The 27,491-nt window shown below is 40.2% G+C and overlaps 1 protein-coding gene across 1 annotated transcript in view; it reads right to left on the bottom strand.

Moving 5' to 3' along the window:
* LOC144762972 (fucolectin-1-like) overlaps positions 1–27,491 on the bottom strand; it is a gene marked incomplete at its 3' end in the record, with an annotated part of 705,880 nt that overhangs the window by 284,575 nt on the left and 393,814 nt on the right. The window contains exon 3 of the mRNA XM_078648285.1: positions 5,984–6,127. Within this exon, the coding sequence (XP_078504411.1) occupies positions 5,984–6,127 (144 nt within the window). The remainder of the gene's footprint in view (positions 1–5,983; positions 6,128–27,491) is intronic.

Genomic DNA, 27,491 nt, shown 5'->3' with positions numbered 1-27,491 from the left:
CATATGCAAATCAGTCTGACCCTGTGCCTCATGGGAACAGTCCAGCCCGAACTGCCAAGCCATGTCTTCCCTGGACTGGAATCAAGCTTCCCAGGACCGGTTTCTGGCATTACAGCCATCTTCAGCCGGGCTTGCTTGACTCCCTATGTGGTGCCTATAAAATAGGCACCCATAAAATAGGAACCGCAATGGGAATGTCTAGGGAAGTTCCAGCACTTCACGGACCTGAAAGCAATTCTGTGCTTGAACTAGGGGGCATGCACACAGGGGGTCAAATATTGTGCCTCCCTGTGTGCCTTCACATGGAGCAAGGCACAAGGCGGCTGAGTAGGGCCCCCGTTCTTTCCTCACTGCCACTGTTTTCATGGAGGAAAGACATTCTTAAAATCAGTGGCTGTGAGGAAAGTCTCACGAAGCATACTGATGCTTCTTGACTGCCGAACCACCGCCAGGGAATGGTGGCTTCCTGAAGGAGTCGGCGGTCCCAGGGTGGCACGACCACCAAGGTTGTAATGTGATACTGCTGCCCCACCATGTGCCTGGTGGTCTGAGGACTGCTAGACACGTAATTAGGCCAATATGTGGTATAGGTAAGTCATCCCTACAGCAGGCCGTACAACCCTAAGACAGGGTGCACTATACCCCCTGTGTGGGCATATCCGCATGAGTGGATGTGTCCCTGTGAAATGTAAGTCAATTCTTAGATATCATGAGTGTGCAGGGTAGCCATACTGAGTACATGGGCTGGAGACTCGTTATTACGAGTTCTCCAGCTGCAGGATGACTTCACTGTACGCATAGATGTTTCATACCAAACAACTTGTATCATTAAACCAACACTGATGTTAGTGTTCGATTTATTATTAAATGCACTCAGAGTACACCTTAGAGGTGCACCTTGAAAACCTACTGACTACTAGTGGCTTGACTGATTGATTTGATCAGCCTGCCGCCACAGACATGTTTCTGACCTCTTGAGTTGAGAGCCATTGCTCTCAGAGACCAGGAACAAAGCCTGCTCTGGACGGAGGTGATCACACCTACTCCACAGGACCTGCATTCCAGGGCTCTACCACCTTTGTTAAGCAACCACAGTCTCTCCAAATGTTGGTGATTCCTCCTACCCTGTCCAGACAGTTGGGCAAATTAGTAAGATGAGGAAGCTTGTGCCCACCAAGCCAGCACCACCCCTAAGGTGAACAGTTGATGTGGACACCACCTTTTCATATGTCTCCATCTTGTTTTTGATTGAATTGAACAATGGGTGGCAGATAGCACACACATTGCAGGGCTTTTCCTGGACCCTATCTTCTCCAATTTGGATAATGTAATTGTGTCACCCTCGATCCCTTTGGTCTGGACAGACTATTTCTTGGTCTCTTTCTCCCTTCGGCTGCCGGGGAAATCTGTGCAAACTTGTGCACAGTCTGTGATGAAACACCCTTGGCATAAATGGGTTGCTAGTCTTTTCTCAGATACGATGCTAAAATACAAGCCACAGTTTTCGTCGAATACAGTGGCTTTGGATTCTCTTTTTCGGGATTGGCTGACACAAGCTCTAGACACATGTATCCTTGAAAAACGTAGGTTAAGGAAAAAACTTGGCCTTTCGAACCAGTGGTTTAACGAAACCCTGGCGGAAGCTAAAAAGGTCTGTAAGCAACTAGAACGATCATGGAGGTGTGCCTATGATATAGAGGCCAAAAACAAATATTGGGACTCTATTAAATCATATCATAGACTGAATCGGAAAACCAGAATAGATTATATTGCGGCAAAAAATTTGGAGTAATTCCCTCAAAATATTTTATTCCCTACTAAAAAAGATGTAACGCTCTAACGAAAAAGTTGATTCCCCAATTTTTTCCAACACTCGTGTGAGGAACTAACAGATTTTGTTGTGCATAAGGTGGAGATTATTTAGCCATTTCTGACTGGATGACTGCAAATTGCTTACAGCTTAATGCTGCCAAGCCAGAAATACTTGTGATGGGAAGAGACAGGTCTCTCTGGTCTGAACATTGGTGGCCTGACAAACCAAAACCTGCATCTCTGCCAAAAAACGCAGGCTTTTGGATAGATAGTGAGCTCTCATTTGATGCACAATCAAAGGCCTTAGCGGGATTGTGTTTCGGTCTCCAAAGAGGGCTGAAACCTCTACTTGGCTATTTTTCACCTAAGGTCTGCCAAACTATTCTTCAAGCCACAATTTTATCGAGGTTGGACTATGGTAATTCGCTTTACCTAGGTGCCAACAAATTCTGCATTTCTCGCCTCCAAAGAATTCAGAATGCTGCAGCTCGTGCCCTACTTTCACTTCCTAAATCTTGTTCGGTTGCGAACCTTCTGTCTAAGCCTCATGGGTTGCCGATGGGTACAAAAATTCACTTTAATACTTTGTGTGTAGGCCACAAAAGTCTGACACAACAATAACCGCCGATCTTAGCGGATCTCCTGGTACAATATATGCCAAATCGCCCCCTGTGCTCTGCCATCTCAGTTTGTATCCCCCGATTTCCAAGAGCCAGAGCAGGTGGCCGCTCTTTTGTGGTCCAGGCGAACACCTCTGTAACTAACTCCTGATCTCAATTAGAGGACTTCAGAACCACTTGGCATTTCAAAAGGCCATAAAGACCTGGCTTTTCCCTGCATAGGTTACTTCTTTGGGTTGGAGTGGTCTATTGGCATTTTTGTCTGGGTAGAGCTGGGACGCCTCATTACTGGGGCAGCTATGCGCTGTAAAAATTTCCAAAAATAAATAAATCAAATAATTACTATTCTAGGGTCAGGTTTAAGCCTTTTTCCTAAATGAAGAGTATATATAGAGGGTATAGACACCCTAACAGTAGGCAGCTCATTGGCTACTACCGTCACTCCCCTTAACACCCCTGAATTGAGTCTTTAGATTAGCACCCCTGAACCCTAAAAATCAGATTTGATGGATCAAGAGAAGAAGGAGGAAGAAAAGTCACTGTCTGGTGAGAACTGCAGAAAGTCCTATGAACTACAGGCGCAAAACCCTGCCTGCTCGCTACTCTCTTGACAATCGCAACAGAGATACTAGCCCTGAAAGCTGGAAAACTACCAGAACATCAGGTAGCAAACCAGCACTTTGAAAATTGCCTTCAGTATTCCTTGGAGTAGAGGAGATACTCCCTTGAAGTCTGCAGGCACCAAAGAGCAGAGTCCACTCCACAGACGTACAGCTCTCTGCCTCGGCTGACACTACAGATGAACAGGAAAAAGTACCCATGCTCTGAAGGATCAGATTTGTCTCTCCACCAAGTGTGAATACACCAGATCCAACCAGAGCTGTGCAGCATCAATACCCAGGCTACTAGAAGTCCTGCAACCAACACCAACAGTGAGAGCCCATTCGGGATTCCTACTTCACCACGATCGAGCAGCAATCGAGGGATGTCATCCTCACTGAGAGCCACTTCCAGAGTGGCCTAGCAGTCCTGAATTTGCCCCTGCCAGCTGTTCATCCCCATCTGCGAGGAGCACCTTTGTGCGTTTAGCTCAACCAACTTACTTACTCTGCACCCAGCCCTCCGGGCTTGAGTACCAATAAACTGGCTGTGTTTTGTTTTTCTAAAAGCCCTAGCGACCCGAGCCACGTTTGGGAGCTCTTGGACTTTCCTGTGCAGCCTGTTTCCAGGTGACCGACTGTACTTACATTTATGCATACATGACTTTTCTTCACACAGGATTTTATTGTGCGTAAAGACACAAGACTTTGAAAGATGTTCTTACCTTTAAAAATTGGAAAAAAAACAGTACATATTTTTGAACGATGTTCCTGGTTTTACAAAGTACTTTCAAAGAAGTTATATTTTTCGAATTTAGTCTCAGATTTATTCTTTGAATATATGTCTCACATATTACCTCTGTAAGTACAACTAATGCTTAATACTACCACTATGAAGAAAAATATTTATTTTTCCCTATCAAGCTTTCAGAAAACTTAGAAGTGAATGATTTTAAGGAAGCAAACGCTTTTCAATGTCCTTTATTTTGTGAAAAAATATATATGCTTTTAGTGTCAGTATTTTTATTCATTTTCCTTTAAAAATGAATGTTTTCCATGCTTTATACCATACTTATTTTTTCAGACTGCTGTAGAGTTATCGTCATGTAGGGAAAGAAAAAACTAACGAGAAAAAAACTTCTTAAACCACATGATCAGGCAAAAACTGTGAAAGAACTGTAATGAAATGTAGATCAATGCAAGGAAACTGCGGGGCATATTTATTAAAGAGTTTGATGTCCATGCATGACCTAATGGGGCGCAAGAGCCTTTAGTGGCCCTGAGTTGATTGATAAATCTAGAGTAACTCAATGCAGCACAAAATTGGCAACGTTACGTTACTCTGCCCCAGGGAGCCGTTCCATGGGTAGGGCTTGTGTGTTCCCACGCATACAACCATGGATTTTGATGCATTCCCAGATTTACCATTACTGGTAGACCTGGGAATTCATCAAAATGCCACGCCTTCCCAGGTGAGGCATAACTAGGGGAAATATCTTTATTTCTCCCGTTTGTTCCTCTTTCTACGTGATACATGGAAAGAGGAACATGCCTCGGGGGTACCTTCCTGCACAAAAACAACCTTGCTTACAACACAGGCAACCATGCAAGGTTGCCTCTATTAATGCTAGGCAGCATATTTTGCACCAGCGGAAGGAAAAGACAGGAATGCGTGCCCCTTCACGTTTGCGTCTAGCATGATGGGTCAGGGGTGGCAAGCAGTGTTCACATTCCAACCTGAGCACCATGGGTTTGAATAGTCTCACACTCAGGCAAAAATAGTAGTCGGGAGCTGAGGATACTACTTATGCAGGTCTGGCAAGACACTGTAGGTGAGGTAGCTCAGCATTCTTATCACAACATGCATACCACACCAGGGAGGACATGCACTTTGGAAATTGATCTGACTGCGATGTGCATCCAATTCCCAATAATGTTGTTTCCTTTTACTGGCCTGTGTTCCCTACCGCTCCTTCACAGACATTTGCCTGATCACGTGGCTAAAAATCCACCTATTTTTTGCAGGAATGGAAAAAGCTCCAAACCTACCCACAAGCTTGGGGTAAAACAGGTGTCAGATGTGTAACTTTATGAATTCCTTTTAAGTACTTGCACTTGAATAAGATCGAAGAAAATAAAGAGAGTATAATAAATCAGGATCGCAAAAGTGAATTTCCAGTTTGTCAATTAATGTCAATCTCGATAAATCCTTTTTTATAAATGACCTGTTAAGCCTTTGGCTACTTTACAATAATATTTTTTTGTTGTTTGCTTTAAAATTGTTGTATACAATATACAGTAGGTTAGTGGGCACAACCAATGGTGTCACCAAGTGCATATATACACCCACCGGATTTAATAAAAAAAGTATGTCAGCTAAACAATGGGCACCTGATCTTGGAGGACTAACTGTAAACGTATCACTTTTCTTGTGATCTGTGTGCTCCTATTTGTTTTATTAAGGGCTGTTGGATTTTCTGCAAAAAAAAATAATGTTACCTTATATTGTGTTTGTTCTTAATAGGTCTATTTCGACCTATTTTGAGCCAGGCCCTAATACAGCCACCTTGAGAGATGCACTGGTCACCTGAACTCCTGCAGGGTGAAATATGACACTTTAGGAGAATCTTCTCATGGATAATGGGGTACTTATTACTTTGAAAATTGCTACAAAAACATTTCAGGGCTGTAACCTGGTGAAAAAACCTGAAATAGAACAGGTGCTTACGACTAAGCTTCTATAGCCTTGGTTAAGGGAGAGGAGTGCAGAATAATGAAGCCTGGCTCCCTCCTTGTATCCTATCATGAACACACAGTAGAGTTTCTTCAAACCAGTATAACTTTTGCACACTCCCAGACACATTTCTAGAGGCAAGGTGAATTTTGATTCAGGTGGTGATTCTAAGATCCATGAAGAAAACTCAATAGAATGTGAAAATGCTTTAAACTTACCTCTGCCATAGCATTCGATCCAGCGACGATCACTGTCGTAGTTGCTAGTGGTGGCACACCACATGGCAGAGCGATCTTTTGTAATGCAGCTTTTGTAGGATACTCCTTTGTAGATGAATGGAAACAGACAATCTGGATTGATAGCTGCATTTGAAATATGGGGATCAAAAAAGTAGACGAGTCAGGGTGTGAAGGAAGATAACTTAGCAAGTTGATTCCTGGCAACCTCCCTAGTTTCCTATCTTAGAGCTGACCTCAGATTCTTTATGATAACCCACAATACACATTGTCAGTCAGTATACTGAAGACGTGCCTTAGATATCAGAGAGTTGTGTGTTACTTAGTCATGACATACTGTAACTTTGAAGTATAGGCCCTAACCATGCCCACATAGTACTTGTGCACTCATCATTGCCACATGGTAGGGAATATTGCAGGAGGTATTCATCAGAGTCATCTGTTGAGAGGTTTGTAACAACATTTTCAAAACAGATTTCGCAAACATTTAGCCTTGATTGGAAGCTGAGAGTTGAAGAATGATCCCTGAGCAAATGGTGTGCGCCCAGTATATCGTAATCAGAATATCAATGGAACAGAATATCAAGGACAATTTGTCAAAAATGAATTATCAATAGGTAAGCAAGCATAGATTTTGCATAACTAACTCTACATATAAGTACCTTGGTGATGTATATCTTCAAGGTACTTAAATGTGGTGTTAGGAATAGTACATTTAAATTTCCCCATATGCACTTAACTTTTGATATTGTGTCGCTCAATATTCTGGCCGAGATATTCTTTTAGGTCGATAGTCACGAAGTTTATATTTATTAGTACAACTTGTGCAAACCAGACTTTGCACAGAGATCAAAATACCTTTTCTGACCAACTTGGAAGTCTTGGCTTTAGAGTGCTACTGAACATTGGTATACCCTATGAAGATGTTAAGAACAGTTTTTCATTTGAGCTTGTAAAATTGAAGTAAATATAAAGTGGTCACTTTGTAAGGTTGTTCAGTGTGAGCTTATGGAGGTTTAGAGTTCATCTTCTACTAAACACTACAATTGTTTTATTAAGAAAGTATCAGAGGTCACTCATAACTTTTCTAAAATACCAAGTTGTGCTGAGGTCTCTGTGTCAGATAATACCAAGAGTCATTAAGAAATCTGTGATATCTGTTATTGCTAATAACCAAACTCACTCAGAGCTCTAAACATTTTTGACTGATTCACTTAAAGCTCCTTGTAAAAATGATACACATTCAGTGTACTGACCCACATAATTCACTGGTTTACTTAAAAATATGCATGTGATAATAACCATACGTAATAGACACTGAGAGCTCTACCCCACATAATACACCAGGTCACTCAGAGTTCTAGTCTATCATTATTTTGCACACTATGCCATATACTTTTGGACCCAGCAATATGCAAATCAGACTTGACCCAGCTGCATTGCTACAACCATTTATCAGTTGTTTGTATTGTGGTTAAGGAAGGACTTGACTTGACAAATTTGGCTTGACTGTTTCCACTGGAGCATGGTCAAGAATGATTTACGTATAGCTGGGTCTAAACTGAGCTGACATGGTGTGCAAAGTAAGCATGGATTGGGAGGCAGCTCCGAGTACTTACCAATGGCTGAGATTAATTCAAGCATTCCATTCATCACTTTTGTATACTTTTATATGTTGCCGTAAGTGGGACAGGCATGCTCAGACGTGGGAACTGAGGACACTGTATCACTGAACTCAAGCTATTCGTGAATGATGGAGCCCATAACAAGAACAAAAATGATCCTGGATTGCTTGTGTTCCGGTTCAGGGTGGGCATGGCTTGACAGTTTGGAGAGACTGTTTCCAGGGTCAAGACTGTCTTTTATCATCATCATCAACATCATCATGAGAACTTTATTTCAATAGATAACACTCATAAGAGTAGAACAAACAATTACATAATAAACAAATACATAAAAATACACTTTTAAAAATGGTGATAAAAAGCATATTGGTTAAAAGGGGTAGAAGTTCCCGCTACACAATTGCTGCCAAAAAAAGGTATAAAATGACAAAATCACAAAATATGCCTTCATTTTTAAAATACAAAATGTCACAGCTAAGTGCCTCCCACATTAAATCCATTCTCATGTAAAATCATACAGCCTGTAAAAATGTTGCAAGCTTAATCCAAAAGACCCTAAGCAACATGCTAATGTTATCAAAGCACATGGGATGAGCCTAACCTCCTATGCGGACGACACGCAATTGGTACTGGCCATCAAAGGTGATGGAGGAAAGGTGGCACAAGGCTTCCAAAATGGAATGCTGGAAATTGGAGATTGGATGGCAACAAATTGCCTCAAGTTGAACTCAGAAAAAACGGAGGTAGTTATTTTTGGATCCCTCTCACCAGCTTGGTCATCATGCTGGTGGCCACCAGCCTTCGGAACACCGCCCAGTCCGACAGCTAAGGTCAGGAACTTGGGAGTCATTTTTGACGATGGTCTCAACTTTATGGATCACGCAAATAAAGTAGCAACCACAGCCCACTACAAACTTAGAATGATCAGGAAAATCAGCCCCTTCCTCCCAGATGCAGCGACCAAAACTCTGGTCAGCTCCTTAGTTCTATCGTCCCTCGACTATTGTAATGGCCTATTCCTTAATGCCCAGGTTAGGGTCACGATGAAGTTACAGGCAATACAGAACGCCGCAGCATGTCTGCTTTCTGGAACGCCCAAATTCGAGGCCATATTCGAAACCATTAAGGAATACCACTGGCTGACGATCCGGAACAGAATTAAGTTTAAATCACTATGTATAGTGTATAAGGCACTCAACAACCAAGGACCTCACTTTCTGAAGGACCAAATGAAACCCTACACACCTTGTAGACAGCTTCGTTCCACCACCCTAAACCAGTTAGTGATCCCACGATCCAAAACAGTTTCTTGGGGTGACCGCCGCTTTTTAGTGGCTGCACCCAAATTATGGAACACTCTGCCTCAAAACATTAGGATGAGCCCCTCACTTCTCCAGTTCCACAAATATTTAAAGACATGGCTTTTTGACCAATAACATTTATCAAATCCTTCAGGAGCTTTTTTTTAACACTTATTTGAAGTTATGCGAATTGTTTAGCGCCGAGACGCCTGCGGGTAATTGTTCGCGCTTTATAAATGTCAAAAATAAAATAAATAAATAAATAAACATGACCAAGCAACAAACTACTATCTGGCTGGTGTCATTCTGTAATATTCAGAACATTTCTCTGTGCACGGTAAAACCCACAAATTTGCACAAAGGAACAATCCATTTTACCCGTATTTGTTTGTTTAATGGTCAGACTAAACAAAACATGAATCGGTATTTTAGAGACTCTCATCACAGCCTGGACACGTAAGGTACCATAGCTAAATTGCAAATATAGTTTCCAAGCCAGTGGAGGAGCAATTTCATCATAGGCGGCTAAAGGTTTCCGGTCAAATAAAGACACAGATAGGTAACCTGTACACATCCTTTATTAACCACCTCATTTTTCTCAAAAAGTCCTTTTATACTGGCCTTACCAATCATGCACATGCTTTTAGGGTTTGTCCAACACTCATCCCTATTCATTCTATGAAGCAGATTCTTCATAGTACAGAGCCAGGGTATTTTCCATCCGTAGTCAGAGGCCAAAAGGTCTTTAACTCCCTCACTGTGAGACTCAAGGGCAGGAATTGTCCATAACCTGTGCCAAAAGGTCAGCATTCTACATTCAATCTTATATGCAATTTTCTTTTGGCCCATGTCTAAATAAAGAGGAGACAGTGTGTACAAGCAGGCAAATTCAATAAGGTTCTTAAAAACCATTGTTCCACTATGGATAGGCCTTTAATGTGGGAGTAACCACACAGCTCGTCTCCATAGAGATCCACCCCAAGGGCCTTCACATTGTACATTTCCTATGCTGGACCTTTCTTGATATTGTTTTTCTGTGAATATTGTCTGTATGTGTTGTATGAGGAATTAGTATACATGGTCTTTTTCCACCTGTGGTGTCCAGATTGGGCTTATGGTCAATTTAATCCACAGGTACTCAAAGCTCGGTAACAGATCTAAAATTGTGTCACCCACTAGCATCCTCCTCCAACAAGACTTAGACAACTGTGTACTAAAAATCATACATTTGGTCTCGGAGCTATTAGGCTCCAAGCATCGATCCACACTGAACAATTGGAAAGAGTTCAGGAGCAGTTGCAAACCCTATGGTGACTTAACATAAAAAGGGTGGGAGCCAAAACTTACCCCTGGCGGACCACACGATCGATACGCTTCTGGTCTGTCCGGGCCTTGTCCTTCTCCCCCCTCACCTGGGCAAACGTGTCAGCATACAGCCTCACATTAATATCCAGCAGAAGGGCCCGCAAACCCATCTCTTAAAGGCCCTTCCATAGTCTTGCTCGGGGCACTAAATCAAAAGCTGCTCGAAGATCGACAAAGGCAACATAAAGTTTGTCCTTGCCTATGACCACCTCCCACCAATACAGACTAAAAACACAGAAAATCTGATCCAGTGTACTCACATTATGTCTAAAGCCTGCCTGCTGTAAGTATAGTTGGATGTGTCTGAAACCGAGGGAACGCCGCGCAGCGAGGAGACGCCACCTCGACTCCACCGAAGAAAATAAAGACCTGTACAATGATGTACACCATGCGCTCAGCAGCGCGTTGCTGATCAACTCGAGCACTGATTTTTTTCAGCTGAAAAACCCTAAGAAACGCCACGACGCTGGAACCAGTGATCGACGCCATTTAAAGATATGAACAACTCTAGAGGAACTTCTTTCCTACCTCAAGGGTGTAGCATGACGTCCTACCACCAACAGCAGTGAGCCCTGATGAAGACCTCCTTCTAATTTACCTCCTGTTATTATATAGAAGGTCGAAACGCGTAGGCTTATCATTTGGGCCAGGAGAAGTGTATGCCTTATGACCTAACAAATCAACAGGACATACAGTGAGCGAAGTATCTCACGTCACGGCTAAAAAAAACTTTGTCTTTCCAAAAAGATTTCTCCGACCCAATACAGGACTACATTTACTGTTCTTTTGTGGATAAGTATCCATATCCCAAAGTTAGCTAATAGGTAGCTAATAGATCCTAAGTAGGACCTTTCTTTTCCTTTCGTGGGCCAACTTGGAAGAACAGCCAAGAGTTTGTGTTTTTAGGAGTATAAACACTAGTAAAATAGGTCACTTTAATGTGTTTGTATTTACGTAGAGTATTGTTAAGTGTTATGTAGAGTAATGTCAAATGTTATGTTGACAAATGTTTATGTCATGAATTCATTATCATTTTTTGACACTTGTTGAATGTTTTTTATCAAAGGAGATGATACCAAACAATGTGCCTACACCCAAATGTGTACCACTGAATAATTTTGAAAAAATGCAAAAGCATAATTGCCGACAATGTCAATAAATTAGGACATTGGTTAAAATCACGTGTATAATCTATGGTGTCAGAGGTAACTCTTATTTGTCGTAAGTATAGTTGCATCCCTGATCCACTCCAGTGCATGAGCCAGTACCTGTTTGCAAAAAAACTTTTTGCAGGGAATCAATCAGACTTACTGGCCAACAGTTGGCTGGGTTAGACAGTTGGCTGGGTTAGCGCTGTCCCCTTTTTTATAGATTGTAATGATTTCAGCTAGTGCCCAGGACGATGGAATCTCCATACAGATTGTATTTGAAAGCAAGTTAAAGCATGGCCCCCAGATTTCCAGGTTTGCCTTAAAGAAATCATTGGGCAATCGATCTGGCCTGTAGCACGACCAGGAATAGAAGAATTTATAGAGCCACGTTTCTGTAAGGGTAAAAGAGAAATCGTCAGCTTTAAAAATAACAGTAGATCAAGAAGTGCCTTCTCTCACCTTGTTATCACATTTATGAGAATAGAGCTGTTCTAAATGATTCATCCAATATTGTGGCTGGATAGAAATTCAAGCGACTTTCATATAGATGGGTCTGAATAAAAATGGTATGGTGTGCAAAATAACAATGGATTGCGATATGGCCCGAGTAATTACCAGTGGCTGAGAATAATTCTAGCATTCCTTCCATCACTTTTTGTATACTTTTATACAGGACACGCTCTAGGGCTGCCTGGTGCCGAGCTCAATGGCATTTTGTGTTTTCTTACAGGATTAAAAGCACCCTTCAGAGTTCCTTGTGTTTCCACCACATTTCAAATAACAAACTGTCAAGATAACTTTTTGCGATTAAGGTGCTTGCTGGAGCGAGATGGCAGTTTTGTCTAAAGAAGTTTTGACTCATGATAAAGCAGTGCAGAGAGTTAACATGCTTGCTGCAAACAAGATGCTCCCATGAAAATCACACAATTATATTTTACGAAGATAGCGCAGTGGATTACTGTTTTCATCACAGGGATCTTTTTGTTAGTAAAGCCAACTCAGACCACTGAAATATGTATAAAATCCTGAGTATGTGCTTCTCCAGACCAAGCACACATAAAATATACTGCCTACCAGTATGGATGATATAAGATTCCTACATCTTGTATTCCTTGAATCAATGACATAATACTGATTACAAAAATCTTGACATTGCTATCAGAAGTGGAATATTTTTATTAGAAACATTACTTCCCTGTACTTTATTAAAAAAATACACAAAGATTGTTAACCAAAATATTGTCATTAAAATATCTATTTTTAATAATATTGATAACACAAATATGGTTTACAAAAATATTGTTACATTTAAGTAAACATAATTTAGTTGAAAAATAAAACAACACACAATATGAAAAACATCTATAACGCAAAAAAAATACGGATGTTTTATAACCAACAATGAAAATATTTAACATAAAATCATAATAAATGAAATAAGGATATATGAATAATTTAACATTATTACAAAAATACATGTTAAAAACAAAACACAAATTTGGAATTAAATATATTTTTATTTTTTAAAGTATAATTTAACATAAAATAATAATGAAGTAAATAAACATACATAATATTTAACAATATTATAATAAAATACATGTTACAAACACAGTAAATAATATACATTTAAATATACATTAAATCATAAAATAACATTTAGCAGGAAATATGAATCAAGTAAATAAACATATATATTGATTTAACAATATCATGCCAAAAACAAATGTAAAAAATGCAATGTGAAATTAGACACTTTCATACATCATTTCAATATAAAAATACAAATACTTACAACTAATATTCCGGGTGACATCTGCTATGCCTAGTCCAACCTAAATGCCTTAATTACAATGTACCCTGCCGTTTGAATATTGTTGGACACTAAAGGCTGATAATTTCATAGATACCAAACTTGAAACTTTACCAGTTCCCAATAAAATTTAGCACTTATTAAATGTAATGCAACCCCATGTTAGCCTAAGGTACAAGTAAGCCTCACAGTAGTGAAAAACATATTTAGGGATTTTTCACTACCAGGACTTGGAAATTGAAAAAGTACATATCCAACCTTTCATTTACAATACACCCTGCCCTATGGGATACCTAGGGCCTATCTTAGGGGTGACGTATCCATAAAAAGAGGTTATGGCTTGGCAATGGGTATATATTGCATTCAGGCTGCAATGACAGGCCTGGGACATTTTTTAAGGGGCTACTTACCTGGGTGACACAATAAGTGCTGCCGGGGCACTAGCAGTATTTAATTTACAGGCCATGGGTATATATTATACCAATTTAAAAGTAAAATAAATGTGCCAAGTCTGTGCAAGCCAATTTTACCATGTTTAGGGAAAGGAGCACAAGGACTTTAGCAATGGTCAGCAGTAGAAAGGCGCACAGAGTACTAAGACCAACAAAATTATTTCGATGTCTAAAGGGGTAAAGGCCCAGCATAGTTCAGGGGGTATCCAATAGGCATAATCATCAGACCCGCCCTTCATTATCGGAAGAGATTTAAAAAAAAAAAAAATTCTTCTATTTCCATTGAAGCAGCAGATCCCAATATGCGATCTTCTTTCGACTACCAGATCTAGTCAAATCCATCTTGGATGTTTCATATAGCGAATTCATCCATTCTGAATATTTAGGAGGGTCCACATCTACCCACTGTTTACAAATTTGTCTCCTTTCCCATAAAATAGCATAAAATAAGAGAGCTCTGTCTGAACCACCAATGTGACTGTTAATGCCAAAAATAATCAAAGTCAAGACCAATTGAATCGGTACTTTCAGAATTCTCTCCATTGTTGTCCGTACTTCTTCCCAAAAAATGACTAGTAGTATGGGGAGATCTGGTTAGTAATAAAAAGTTCATCTCATGGGAATATCTAAAGATGAGAGTGGGAAACGATCTCTCAAGATTTAAATATATCAAGCTACAAAGTTCAGCCCCAGATCAGGCAGAATAAATTGATTGGTGAGGGAAACAGCCTAGAGCAGCAGTTGGTGGAAAGACCAGTAGGGAGGAAGGAGGTGTCAACCTGGTATTGGGCCATAAAAGAAGTGGTGGATGGGTGGTTTAAGTTGGCCAACAAGCTCTGGAGTGAACATATGCCAGGGTTACATCGTGAATTATTATGGCAGGATACTTTAAAAATGCTTTTGAGCTTAATTAAACCTTTGTGGTTGAAGAGGAATCACATCTTTACAGTCCATCGAGCATATTTATCTCCACTTAGGCTATAAAGAATCCTCAATGGTTCGCAAGTTAAATGTAACAAATATGGGTTAGTAGAAGTCTCGGACCCACACATGTTCAAAGACTGCCCCTCAATCTTAGTACGGACAATAAGGCCAACAAAATTGAAACAATTTTGGAGAAGGTGTTGGGCATGTAAGGTGTTACATTTAATATTCCCACTCCAACTTAAAACATTTTGGGGAAGGTGATGGATCCTAAAGTTGTTACAAGTAATATTCTCTCTCCAATCTAACACATTTTGGTGAAGGTGTTAGACATTAAAGGGGATACATTTTTTGATACATACTCCAAAATAAAATATATATAAAAAATTTATTTTACAATAAACAAAACATTAATAAAAACAAAATCCTACCTAATAAATATTTAAAATTGGATAATTAAATGATCATATTAAATACAAATGTATAATTAGATTTTTTTGTATATTACAATAACTAGCAGAGGTACAAAATAAAAAAACAACGTAAAATAAAAATAAAAATATACATATTCAAAATAATCACTTGAAATATTATTAAATATGATATATGTAAAATAGCATATGACCATCATTATATGTATAGCATAAATATGTGTATTATTAAACAAATAAATATATACTTATCTTCAATGTTTTAAATACTAATAACATTATTTAATTCAACAAAAGATTGCATTGCAGAAAGTCAATATTCAATATGATATTTTAAATATACATGTATTTTATTATATAATAATTTGAATTTCGTTTTTATTTTTATTTTTTATTATTTTTTGGTCCTCATTTACCACCGTGGTTTCAGGTGTAGCCGCAGTCGGGAATACAACAATCTGTCACAGATTATAAACCTGGCAGGGCTTGGTTAAGGAAGGCTACCAAAGCTACCAAATTCCCTCAGAAATGTTGCACCCTTAGAGACAAAACACCTAAGAAACCAGAAAAAGGATGACCACAGATTAGAAAAATACAGTCGGAAATTCAACCATTGAGTCCCAAGCTTCCAGATGAATCAGGACTTTGCAGGTTCAAGGATACCACAGGTGTTAAATCATCGGACCGGGGGGAAAAAAACCACACAAAAAAACCCCGGCCAACTCAATGGCCCCAGACCAACTGATGCCAAATGCTCTCTTAGCTTGGTTGCCAGTTCTTGCTAGATCTAATCTGGAAACTTGCAAAACTGACGCCTGCCAGTCCATAAATGAAGGGAAAACAGGGTCTTTCCACTTTCTGCAAATCTCCCTCCGGGCAAGTAGAATGGAATAAAACAGCAGGTTCCTTGCTTGCCCTTGAACCTCGGCCGAGACCCCAAAGATGAAAATAGAAAGATCCAAAACTACTTGCCTACACAAAGATGTAGAAAGTGTGTTGCTTATAGCATCCCAAAAAGGGGTCAGGCAAGGGCATTCAAAGAACATATGGGCATCCGATGCAGCAGACAGTCCACATTTAGCACAGACTACAGGGTTGCCTTGGGAAAATTTTGAAAGCCTGAGGGGAGAATAGTATGCCCTATGGAGCGTGAATAAATGATTCCTACACAACCATGCCGGCTTAACAATGTCCCACAAAACTTTACACAATGTGCTCCACAGATCTTCTACATTGCAGCCTAACATGGTAGATCCCCAAAGCAGATCTGGTAATAGGAAATCGCCGTCAACTTCTTCCAAAATCAGAATATATCAGAGGGAGATTTCCTTTTTGGCCGGTGGATTATCTGCCAATAGGGATACTAGATGGCTATAGCCTCCAATAGGAAACCTATTTGCCAGGGACGGCCGTGCGAGAAAGGAGTGGTTCCAACCAACCATTTGCATATATTTAAACCTTGAAAGATTCGGACCGATCTTGCCTCTTAAACACTCCCACGGAAGCAGACTACCATCCATGATTAGGTCCCCCCAGACCACCAACCCTGCTTCTTTGAGTGTAACAGCTAAACTATCACACAACCACATAGGACTCTCAGGAAGGCCCCAAAGGTGTGCCCTACTGCTGTAATAGCTAATTTTTATGGCAACCATTAATTTGGCCTAAGTTTTTACAAACCCCTGTAGGATCTTCAATTTGAACTTTTTAAAAAACTTCGGGTTGCCAAATTTAAACAAAAAGCCTGACTGGCTAAGACCTTCCCCTTTAAGTAGAACTGAAAATAAAGAACGAGCTCCATAATCTGCAGGCATCTTTAAAAGCATTCGGGCATGGGAAAGTTGAAAAGCCCAAGCGTACATCTGGAGATCTGGAGCAGCCAACCCGCCCTTCTCCCTACGCCTCCTGAGTTTCTGTTATGTTATGTTATGTTATGTTATGTTATGTTATGTTATGTTATGTCCTTGAAAGATGCTTGTTCCAAATAAAGGAAGTAATATCCGCCTACAGTTTTGCTATTAACAAGGGATCAAAATAAAGAGGAATGGTGTTAAATAAAAAAGACATTTTGGGTAGAATGGTCATTTTGATCAGATGTACTCTCCCTAGGAGAGATAACGGAAGTTGAGCCCAAGATCGCATTAGCTGATGACATAGCTTTGCCCCAGCTGAAAAATTGCAGGCCACTAATTGATTTATATCCTTTGTTATGTTAAGACCAAGATAACGCATAGATGATCCTGGCTGTATATTAATTTCACATTGGTCATCGTTCCAAATTACTATCTCGGTTTTCGAGGCATTCACCTCGTACCAAGCTACTTCTCCAAATTCTTGTGCTGCATCAAGTACCGCTGGAAGTGCAGTGTGTGCATCTGAAGAAACAATAAGCACATCATCCGCGTAAAGGGCTACCTTTCTCTCCCATCCCCTATAAGTAAAAGATTTAATACTAATATCATCCCTTAAACGTTGAGCAAAGGGCTCAATATACAAATCAAATAGGAGAGGAAGAGCGGGCAGCCCTGTCTCGTCCCCCTAGTAATATTAAAGGGGTCCGATAGTACTCCATTAACCAATATACGAGCAGCAGGACTCTGATACAAAAGGTTGATGGCACGCCAAAAGCATCCCCCCGATGTTGAACTTAGCCAAGGCCTCCGACAGGCATATCCAATTTACCCAATTTACACTGTCGAAGGCCTTGGTAGCATCCAATGTTAAAACAACCAGGGGAAGGGACTCAGCTGCAGGCAACCTCCCCCATTTAGAAAACCTGGTTATAATTGAAGAAGTGCTTTTTGAGGAAGAAAGGGACTTCCAGACATCAAGAAATGTCATGATGGAATGCTGTAAATGGGCTTTAACGTACGACTTCTTCAGATTTGAAGAAGCCCTCTATTTACCAAAAGACGAGACCAGCATGGGAAAAACCTTAGCACAGAGTATAGATAGTCCCTATGTCCAACACTTGGAGGTTCACCAAATCCTTTGCCCTCAGAACCCCTTTTGCAAACATATAAGACTATGGAAATGATACATCAATGATGTTCTTATAATTTGGGAGGGTAATGAAGTAACAGCAAAGAACTTGCTAACTTGGCTCAATGTATAGAACGAATTTCTGAAATTTACTCATATCATAGGTAGGTAGGAACTGGTATTTTTGGACCTCAATATAGAGGTAAACCAGGGGGTCTCTAAAAACAACAACTCACGAGATGCCCACTGCAAAGATCTATCTACTACTATACAACAGCTTTCATCCCCGACACCTAAGCGACAATCTTCCTTTTGAACCTAAGATTGAGGAGAAACTGTTCAGAGCTAAGGGCCAATAAAATACAAGCCAACTGCCTAACAGTTAGACTTCAGGCTAAAAAATACCCACAAAAGATTGTGTCTTGAGCAAAGAAATGGATGCAAAAAAACAATAGAGAGGCCGACTTGGATGTTCTCCCCCAGAGAGACAAGGAAGAAAGACCAATATGTATTACCACTTTCAATGTAGCAGCTAATTAAGTGACAAAAATCATAAACGAATACTGGCGTATTTTGAATAGTTGATCCTTATCAATACCACAACCTTTTTGCTTTCACATAGGGGGAGGCAGAGCCGTCAAGACTTGCTGGTACACACACGCCCCTGAAAAACAACTAGTGACAACACACAATCACAGGGCACAATAGTACCGGCTTTTGGTTACTACTCATGTGGAGGATGCAGTGTCTGTCATCTGATAAAACGCACTAAGAATTTTTTTTTCAACTATAACATGACATGGCAACTGAGAAATTTCACTAAGTGCAACATGCCCTGGGTGGTATATCTAATGATGTGCACCTGCAACCTAGATTATGAAGGGATGATAACCTACAAGATAAAAATGAGAATCTGTGAACTATGCAGTAATTTGAGATGTGGCCAAGCAACCACAAAAATGTTAACCCATTACATAGAAAAGAAACACACAACACAGGATTACAAATACAAATAGATTACCATTGGGTGATCCTTGAACATATTAACAACTTAGTGGACACTCAGCCTAAGGTGTTTGAAAGAGAAAACCACTGGGCATTCAGACTTAAGATGCATGCAGAGCCCCTGACAACAACATTCCTTTGAGCAAATTCACCAGATAACTCCGGTCCCTGGTTGTTGTTGTTAATAAATACTTAACCTTGAAAAAATAGCATGATTATATCCTACATACAATGGTCTATTCAGTGTTATACATACCCACCTTCCATATACAATCACATATATATATATATATATATATATGTGTGATTGGAAAGGCGGACCCATGGTGTCTTGAACTGAGGCACCAATTGTTGGGACGGAAACACTCGGAAGTGAGTGTTGTATACTTTGCTCAACTCTGCACCCTGAGCTGATGTTTTACCCACTGAGGAGTTTATTTTTTGCACGAAAATTATCACGAACTAGCAGCACCCACTTGGGAACATTTAGCCGATGTACTGCAAATACCAGAATGCCATTGCCTAACGAGGTGTGAGTATCGGCCCACTTGGGCGGGACTATGTGAATAAATTGCAGGTGTTACATCAGAAGCTGCTGTCCTGTGTTTAGTGCGAGGCTTGTGATCAAGAATGTAAATTCAAAACGCGTAAAGCCACGAAGATTGTTTTAAACAGACAGCGGAGTGCAGAGCTGTTTGCTGACCTCACTGTCAGAGGGAATTGTTTCCGAGAGGGCGTCTCCACGTTGGGAAAACTTTGATGTTGGATTTTAGCGACTGTGTCCGAGCCGCGGAGATGAACCGCCGCGGAAAGGCGGACCCATGGTGTCTTGAACTGAGGCACCAATTGCTGGGACGCGAAACACTCGGAAGTGAGTGTTGTATACTTTGCTCAACTCTGCACCCTGAGCTGATGTTTTACCCACTGAGGAGTTTATTTTTTGCACGAAAATTATCACGAACTAGCAGCACCCACTTGGGAACATTTAGCCGATGTACTGCAAATACCAGAATGCCATTGCCTAACGAGGTGTGAGTATCGGCCCACTTGGGCGGGACTATGTGAATAAATTGCAGGTGTTACATCAGAAGCTGCTGTCCTGTGTTTAGTGCGAGGCTTGTGATCAAGAATGTAAATTCGAAACGCGTAAAGCCACGAAGATTGTTTTAAACAGACAGCGGAGTGCCGAGCTGTTTGCTGACCTCACTGGCAAAGGGAATTGTTTCCGAGAGGGCGTCTCCACGTTGGGCAAACTTTGATGTTATATATGTATATATATATATATATATATATATATATATATATATTACCTACTGGCGGTCGCCAGTAGGTAGTTATAGTTAGGATCTACTTTCCATAGGAAATCCTCAACATTCTATTGGGAATAACTTTGGCGCCGGTGGACGAATCTTCGCGAATTTCTCGAAGAAGGTGGCCCGCTGCGCTCTGCTCCTTCCCTGAAAGTTTGGGGGGAGTCGTTAAGTGGGGGCCGAGATAAAAGGGGTCCCGAAACGTGTTTTCCCCATGTTAATTTCCATTGGGCGGTTGGACTCACTTTTAGCCTGAACGGCTGAATGGATTTCCACCAAACTTGGCAAAATTGTAGGGACTGGTAGCCCGATGTGCCTTTGCTATGTCTCAAGATATGTGCTCGAGTGAATTTTGAGTAATTTAGGTTAAAAAAAATATATATATCTATAAGCGCGCCCCGGTACGCGCACTGGGGCGCGTACCAGCGCGCTACATGAGTTTGCGAGCGGAAAGCTGATTGGCTCTCGGGTGTCTGTCAACATTCCAAACAGTCCGGAGCGGCAGCCATCTTGTGTCTCGGTAGGATCGAGACACAAGAGGTGGCAAAAAAAAAGGGGGAAATTACTAAAAGGGGGCAGGGTAGACCCCCCGACCCCATAGGTTTGATGTGGGGGCCATAAAAAGGCTTCGAGGGACCTCGTTTTTCACGGGGGGAGCGCCCGGTACGCGCACCGGGGAGCGTACCATGGGGAAAACCCAGTGAAACAGTAAAATAATAATTGAAAGTGTTTAGAGGTAGGGTAGCTCTGAATAGAGTTGTTGTGTTGTGTGGGTGATTTAAGTACCAACATGTAGGTACCAATGCAGAGTTTTAAATTTAATGTAGACCGTCTCCTCTGTAGATACTTTGCATGTTGTTACAGAAGTTATTGTGGTATATGGAATCCATAGCATAGTTTGTCAGGAAAGCAGAAACAGATCCTTTAAGCACACCCTGAGAAGGTCTAGGGGATCATAGGTAGTCTATCCTGCTCCCTTATGATGTTTTCCAGTATTACATTTAATCTCTTCTGAATCTACACAAAATTGGCGGTGATATCGTGCATTAGAGACAGACAGTGAGAGAAAGGAGGCAGGAGATGAAAAACAGATGTCAAATACACATTGGAGATAATATAGTGGGAGAAAGGAAGTAACTATGAGCAAACTTACTATGTAACTCCAAGAAATTGCACAGTATAGTATACGTCTCACTTTATAATATAATCATTTTGGTACGACTTCAAGAATTACATATAAAAATGAATAATGTCTCAAACAATTTTTAATTATTAAATATAAATTTATTGTTGACATTTTTCATAATTTATTAGAACTTCTATCATCAGATTATCTGGAATCTCCTCCAAATTTTCATTACATGATTCAATTGTTTCAAGACAGTCAATTAGTTCTTGATCCCCAGCCTCATCCATGAAATCCAAGTCTTCATTAAGAATGTCCTTATCCATGATTTCAAAAGAAATTTTATTGGTCTCCTCTTTACCTTCCATTTTTTTGCTGTAAATTGCATAAAAGAACTATATCAGTAGAGTTAGGGCACTGTTGGGTTTAAGTTCAGACAGGTACTTCTGAGTTTTTACCAGTAAAGTTATCTTTGGGCAGCCTATCTGAATCTATAACTATAACAGAGGGACAGTAAAAAAACTATCAGAACACGTTTTTCCAATTTAACTTAAAGTGCAGAACATAGTTCCCCTTACAAATTAACAACTTACCTTTCAGAAAGGAGTGGATGTTTTCAGAGGAAATCTTTTATAAATGTACCTCAGGTAGTACTAGTGAAAATGGCCGTGTTTCCCTCTCATTTTTAATATATATTTATGTCCATAACCAATGAAATGTCAGCACATAAAAATACAAGATGAAAGTAACATTTTCATTGGTTGCAAATTCTAACACTTTCATATGTGTTTTAGTTATGTAATTTACCTCAGGATATTTAGACAGGGCTACAGCCCAAATGGCTCAATGGAATTCCACCAAATTTGGGAAAATGGTAGGGACTGCTATGTAGTAGGGCCTATTGTATATTTGGTGAAAGTTTCTCCAGTGGTTTTTAAGTAAAATGACTTCCAAAAAGTTTTGGCGGGGCGCTTACCGGTGTGCACCCAGGTACGCGCACCGGCAGCGCAACGGGAGTCCTCCATCTTGTGTTTCGGTAGAATTGAGACACAAGATGGAGGACAAACAACGTTGGGAATGAGTAAAAGGGGGCTTGGTAAAAACCCCCTGACCCCCTAGGTTTCCTGAGGGGGGCTTAGGGGGCCCATATAAGCAAAAAAAATTACATTTTGGCCGGGGGAGCGCCCGGTACGCGCACCGGGAAGCGTTCCGGGGAGCGTACTTTGGTGAAAAACAGTGAAAAAAGTTAGAGTAAAGTAATCATTTTGAGTGATCAGAGGTAGGGTAGCCCTGAAAAGAGCTTTTGGGTTCTGTGGATGATTTAGGTACCTACAAGTAGGTTCCGATGCACAGTCTTAAATTCAGGAGGAAAATTCTATTCCCCTCATCTGAGAAGTGCACACCATCTCCTCTGTAGATATCTTGCATGTTGTAACGCAAGTTATTGTTGTATATTGAAACCATTCCATAGTCTCTCATGTAAGCAGAAACAGATTTATTCACATGTTTCCGTGCTTTCTCAAAATGTGGACAAAATTGGTTGGACCACTTCCATTTCTGTCTTTGGCATATATTGGAATATGTATAAGTGAAAGAGAGGGGCTCGTAATAACCCGTAGGGAAATGGAGCACCAATATACTGTAAAGTAAAGCAAAATGTTTTCCCTATGGGAAGTATTATTTCCTGCTCCTAAACCAGGACTCAAAACGGCCTACTCGGTCCACAACACTCATTCATCTTGCATTTTGTTGGCTAGGAAAACACTCACCAGAAGGAAACAAAAACAGACTATTTATAAAAATATACAATTTATTTTAAGATAAAAAACATATGAATTTATATGGATGGCAGGTTAAAAACATGTTATACACAAATAAAACCACCTAATGTGGGTATGGAGAAAGTTTATCGAAAAAGACACTGCTATCTGTCTTAGTTATGTCATTTCGGGCCCTCGTTTGACAACAATGGGGGGAATAATATTCCTTTAGCCAAATTATTTGTTGACAACACCGAATATGACTTGATGTAAATGCGTCGACGCGTTTCGGAAGCTTAGGTTGATAATGGCTTCCTTCTTCAGGACAGTCTCTATATGTTTTCTCCACAAAATTGTATCACACCTAATGCACAAAAAATAAGGCTATTAGCTCCTAGTATAACAATTATTATTCTCTGCACATAATTTAATAAAATCTCATGGGGACAGCTAGACAACGTTGGCACCCACATGTCGCAACTTATACTCAAGTCTATATGCAGAAAAACAATTATATCTATAAACTAGGGGCCTATATGTACTCACAGGGAGCCTATGTGTACTGGCCGGTCAATTGTAATTGTTCATGACCCTCAAAACCAACATTCTGAACATCTAAAGTCAACTTCACCTTTGTGAATTTGAACGTAATTAGTGTGTATCATTTCTAAAACAACATACATGTCAAGTTCTAAAAAAAAACATACATTGCAAATTTCATTTGCTGCTTATGTATACAAACAAGATTTACTATAATTATTTTTCCAAGAACATTATGCTACATTCAAGAACCGTCTGGTTAGTGTTGTCCACACCCTTCTGGTAGCCATTCTAAGCATTCACACACCAATAATGTCGCATTATATAGTTACTGACCATTGCGGTTATGTTGCAAGAAGAAATCTACGTGGTTCGTAGTATCCCTGTTGTAGTCGCCTTCTAATGTTCGCAGACTACCACAGTCCTGTGTATAATCAGGAAGAGTACAGTATTAAGTTTTATTTAATAGCGTATCCTGACACCATTAGTTAAAGGGCACTTGTCTATTACCTCAATATATAAGAGAACTTCAATTTCAATTCGGGTTCTCTAAGGCTGATTAAGTTGTCATATTATCCTCAAATTCCTACATGGGTTAGAGAATCCGGGTTAATTATTTACTTTGTGCGTTTTATTATTTACTACACAGAGCTCAACTTGCTATGGAGTTATGATAACGTGAAGTTACCTTGCGGACTTCCCATGGGGCGTGTATATTTTGATGCCTCCAAGTGATTGTCTGTACTGTATTGGTACTGAAAGAGATACATTTGTTTTAGAAGAAGCATCTACTGTCATCGTTGCTATATTGCGTGAACCTATATACAAAAAACTCCTTACCGATAGTGAAAACGATATATTTCGGAAAAGTAGTCCTTTCACGCAGCCGGGTAGTTTTATGCACGTGGCTGTATAACAGAATAAATTTGTGTCAAAAATACGTTCGACACATGTTGCATACAATTTGTCATGATTACTCGAATACGGCAAGATATTGTCTTTATTCAGTACTACCCCCATTAATCACTCGGTGTTTGCATATCCTAGTTCGCCTCTTGTGCACCGCTAAATCCGCCCTGGTAGGTTTTACGCGTAGGCTGATTTTCTTACCTATTGATTACACACGGCTGTCTTTCCCGGACTGCAAACGTGGCGTCTTTACGATCACCGCTCTTATATTAGGTTAGAGGCTCGAGGAGCGCAAACCGTCGCTTTAAAGCCCCGTAATGTAATCACGTGGTTCTGAATCCTATCGTCGCGGCAAGGCGTCACTACGTGCGTTCTGTTTCCCCCTTTTTTAAAAAATTTTTTTTAAAAAGGGAGACAAGTGGCGTTTTTTCTCAAACCAAAAACTTTATTATTCCTTGTTTTCGACGCGCACCTCATTCGTTTGGCCCTGGTGGTTCCAAGTAAAACGCACAGCTAGTCTGGCCATTTGTAGTTGTTGTGCACATTTGAACAAGGTATAAAATAATGATTTGGGACGGCCTCAGATGTTATATTATTTTAATAGTTGTGGGAAAACGTCTCATTTTTAACCTATCATAAAGATATCACCCCCTAAAGGTATGGCCTATTTATTTTCTTATCTAGAATTTCCTGGCGTAACGATTAGGATGATCTCAATTTCCAAGGTCTAAACTAAAAAAATCTCTCAATTAGAGTACAAATCTCGTATGGTGCGTTCCAATTTTGTCAGTGTATGTACTCCAGTGCTATGCCTATTTATTCTTATGAACCATTCTACACTGCTATTCTCATCCAGTCCTCTTTGGTGTTAAGACCTCGATTAACAGTGTCTAGAGTAGAGATGTACCACGTCTCTATTTTTCCTTTTTGTGTCAAGGTTTCCTCCTCTTTTGGAAGCTGCAATTTTCTCTATCACAAACCACGAGAATTCTGTGTGTTTGTGTTTCAGCTTATTAAAATGATCCACCATGGGGGCATTTTCTTTGCTTGTTTTCAGTGCTGATCTATGTTCCAATAGGCGTAGTCTTATTTCTCTGCCAGTTTCTCCTACATAAGCCAATTTACAGGGGCACAATATTATGTATACAAGATTGCTGCTCCTGCAATTGTTCAGTGTTTTAGAAGTCATGGTGTAATTATTGTAAGTCAGAGTTTTTCCAACAATGCAGTTTTCGCATATTGAGCAACTACTGCACTTGTGGTTTCCCACTGCTTTAGTACCATTCATTGTGAGCTGATTAGTTTGATTATGCTCTCTGTACGTGTGCACTAGATTCTGACGAATATTTTTATTGCGCCTAAACGCAAAGATAGGTTTCGGGAGTTTGTCCTTTTTTCCATCATTTAAGATGTGCCAGCTCGAGTGAATTGCATTTTTCAATTTATTGCTGATGTTTGAAAATTGACTCACAAATACTAATTTAGAGTCAGTCACAGATTGTTTCTTTGGGACAGATTCTGGGTGTATCACACTGTCACGGTTATAAAATCGTGCTCTTTTACACAAATTCTTAATACGTTTTTTGGGATATCCTCTGTCCTGTAGTTTATCACTCAGTTTATTCGCGTGTTTTAGATAATCCTCCATATTGGAGCAGTTCCTCCTAAGCTGAAGGAACTGCCCAAATGGGACATTATCTCGTTGGGAGCGAGGATGATAACTACTGTAATGCAGTAGGGTGTTTTTATCAGTAGGTTTGGAATACAGTTCCACTTCTAAAATGCCATCTTTGTGCTTTATGGTGATATCTAAAAAGTTAACTGAGTTTCTGTCATATACTGCTGAGAATCGGAGGTTCCCATCTCCCAAATTTAACCACTTTAAAAATTCCTCAAGGGTGTCCATTTCTCCTTCCCAAATAAAGAAGATGTCATCAATGAAGCGACGCCACAATGAGATGTTCTCAAAGAATGGCGCCACCTCATTGAACACATGCCTCTCCTCGAACCTGGCCACATATAGACATGCCAGGCTCGGCGCGCAGGTGGCCCCCATACTGGTGCCCTTGCATTGGAGAAATAGCTCGTCTCTGAATAAAAACATGTTGTTTTTCAAAACTAAGGTTATGCACTGCATAATAAACTCCAAGTTAGCACCTCTAAGATCTGCATTCTCGAGTATCTCTTCCACTACACCGATGGTATCGTTCTGTGGTATATTGGTGTACAACGCCTCTATATTGAGGGTCAACATAATTTGGGGTTATAGACCAGTCCTTCCACTATAGAAATCATGTGTGCCGAATCTCGCACATATGATTTTTGTTTTAATACAAGGGGTTTTAAAAAGGTGTCCGCATATTGACTTAGCGGTTCAAGATGTGAGCCAATACAACTAACTATAGGTCTCATGGGGGGGTTTTCAATGTTCTTGTGTATTTTTGGGAGACCGTATATCGCTGGTATCCTAGCATCTTTACAGTATAAGAAATCGAATTCTGCTTTACAAATCCAACTTTTCCATGCCGAGTTCTTGATTCAATATGCAAGATCAGGGGTTATACCCATGGGACTCCAGGTTCGTAATGAACCAGGGCTCTTTACGGATAATATAAAGTTTTTGGAAACCTGGACACATATTGCAAATAGATGTAGCCGGGACTGGATCCTTTTAATTATTGAGACTGCACAAGAGAGGGTAGTGTTAGAACGGAAAGAAATAGAAAAAGTAGAACTTGCACTCCAGGAAATGTCAGCGGTAGATGATGCAAAAAAGAGGTTAGATGAATTAAATGT

The sequence above is a fragment of the Lissotriton helveticus genome, chromosome 6, assembly GCF_964261635.1.
Source record: "Lissotriton helveticus chromosome 6, aLisHel1.1, whole genome shotgun sequence".
Taxonomy (NCBI): domain Eukaryota; kingdom Metazoa; phylum Chordata; class Amphibia; order Caudata; family Salamandridae; genus Lissotriton; species Lissotriton helveticus.
Note: the sequence above shows the minus strand (reverse complement) of the source record. Positions and strands in the feature narration are given on the sequence as shown.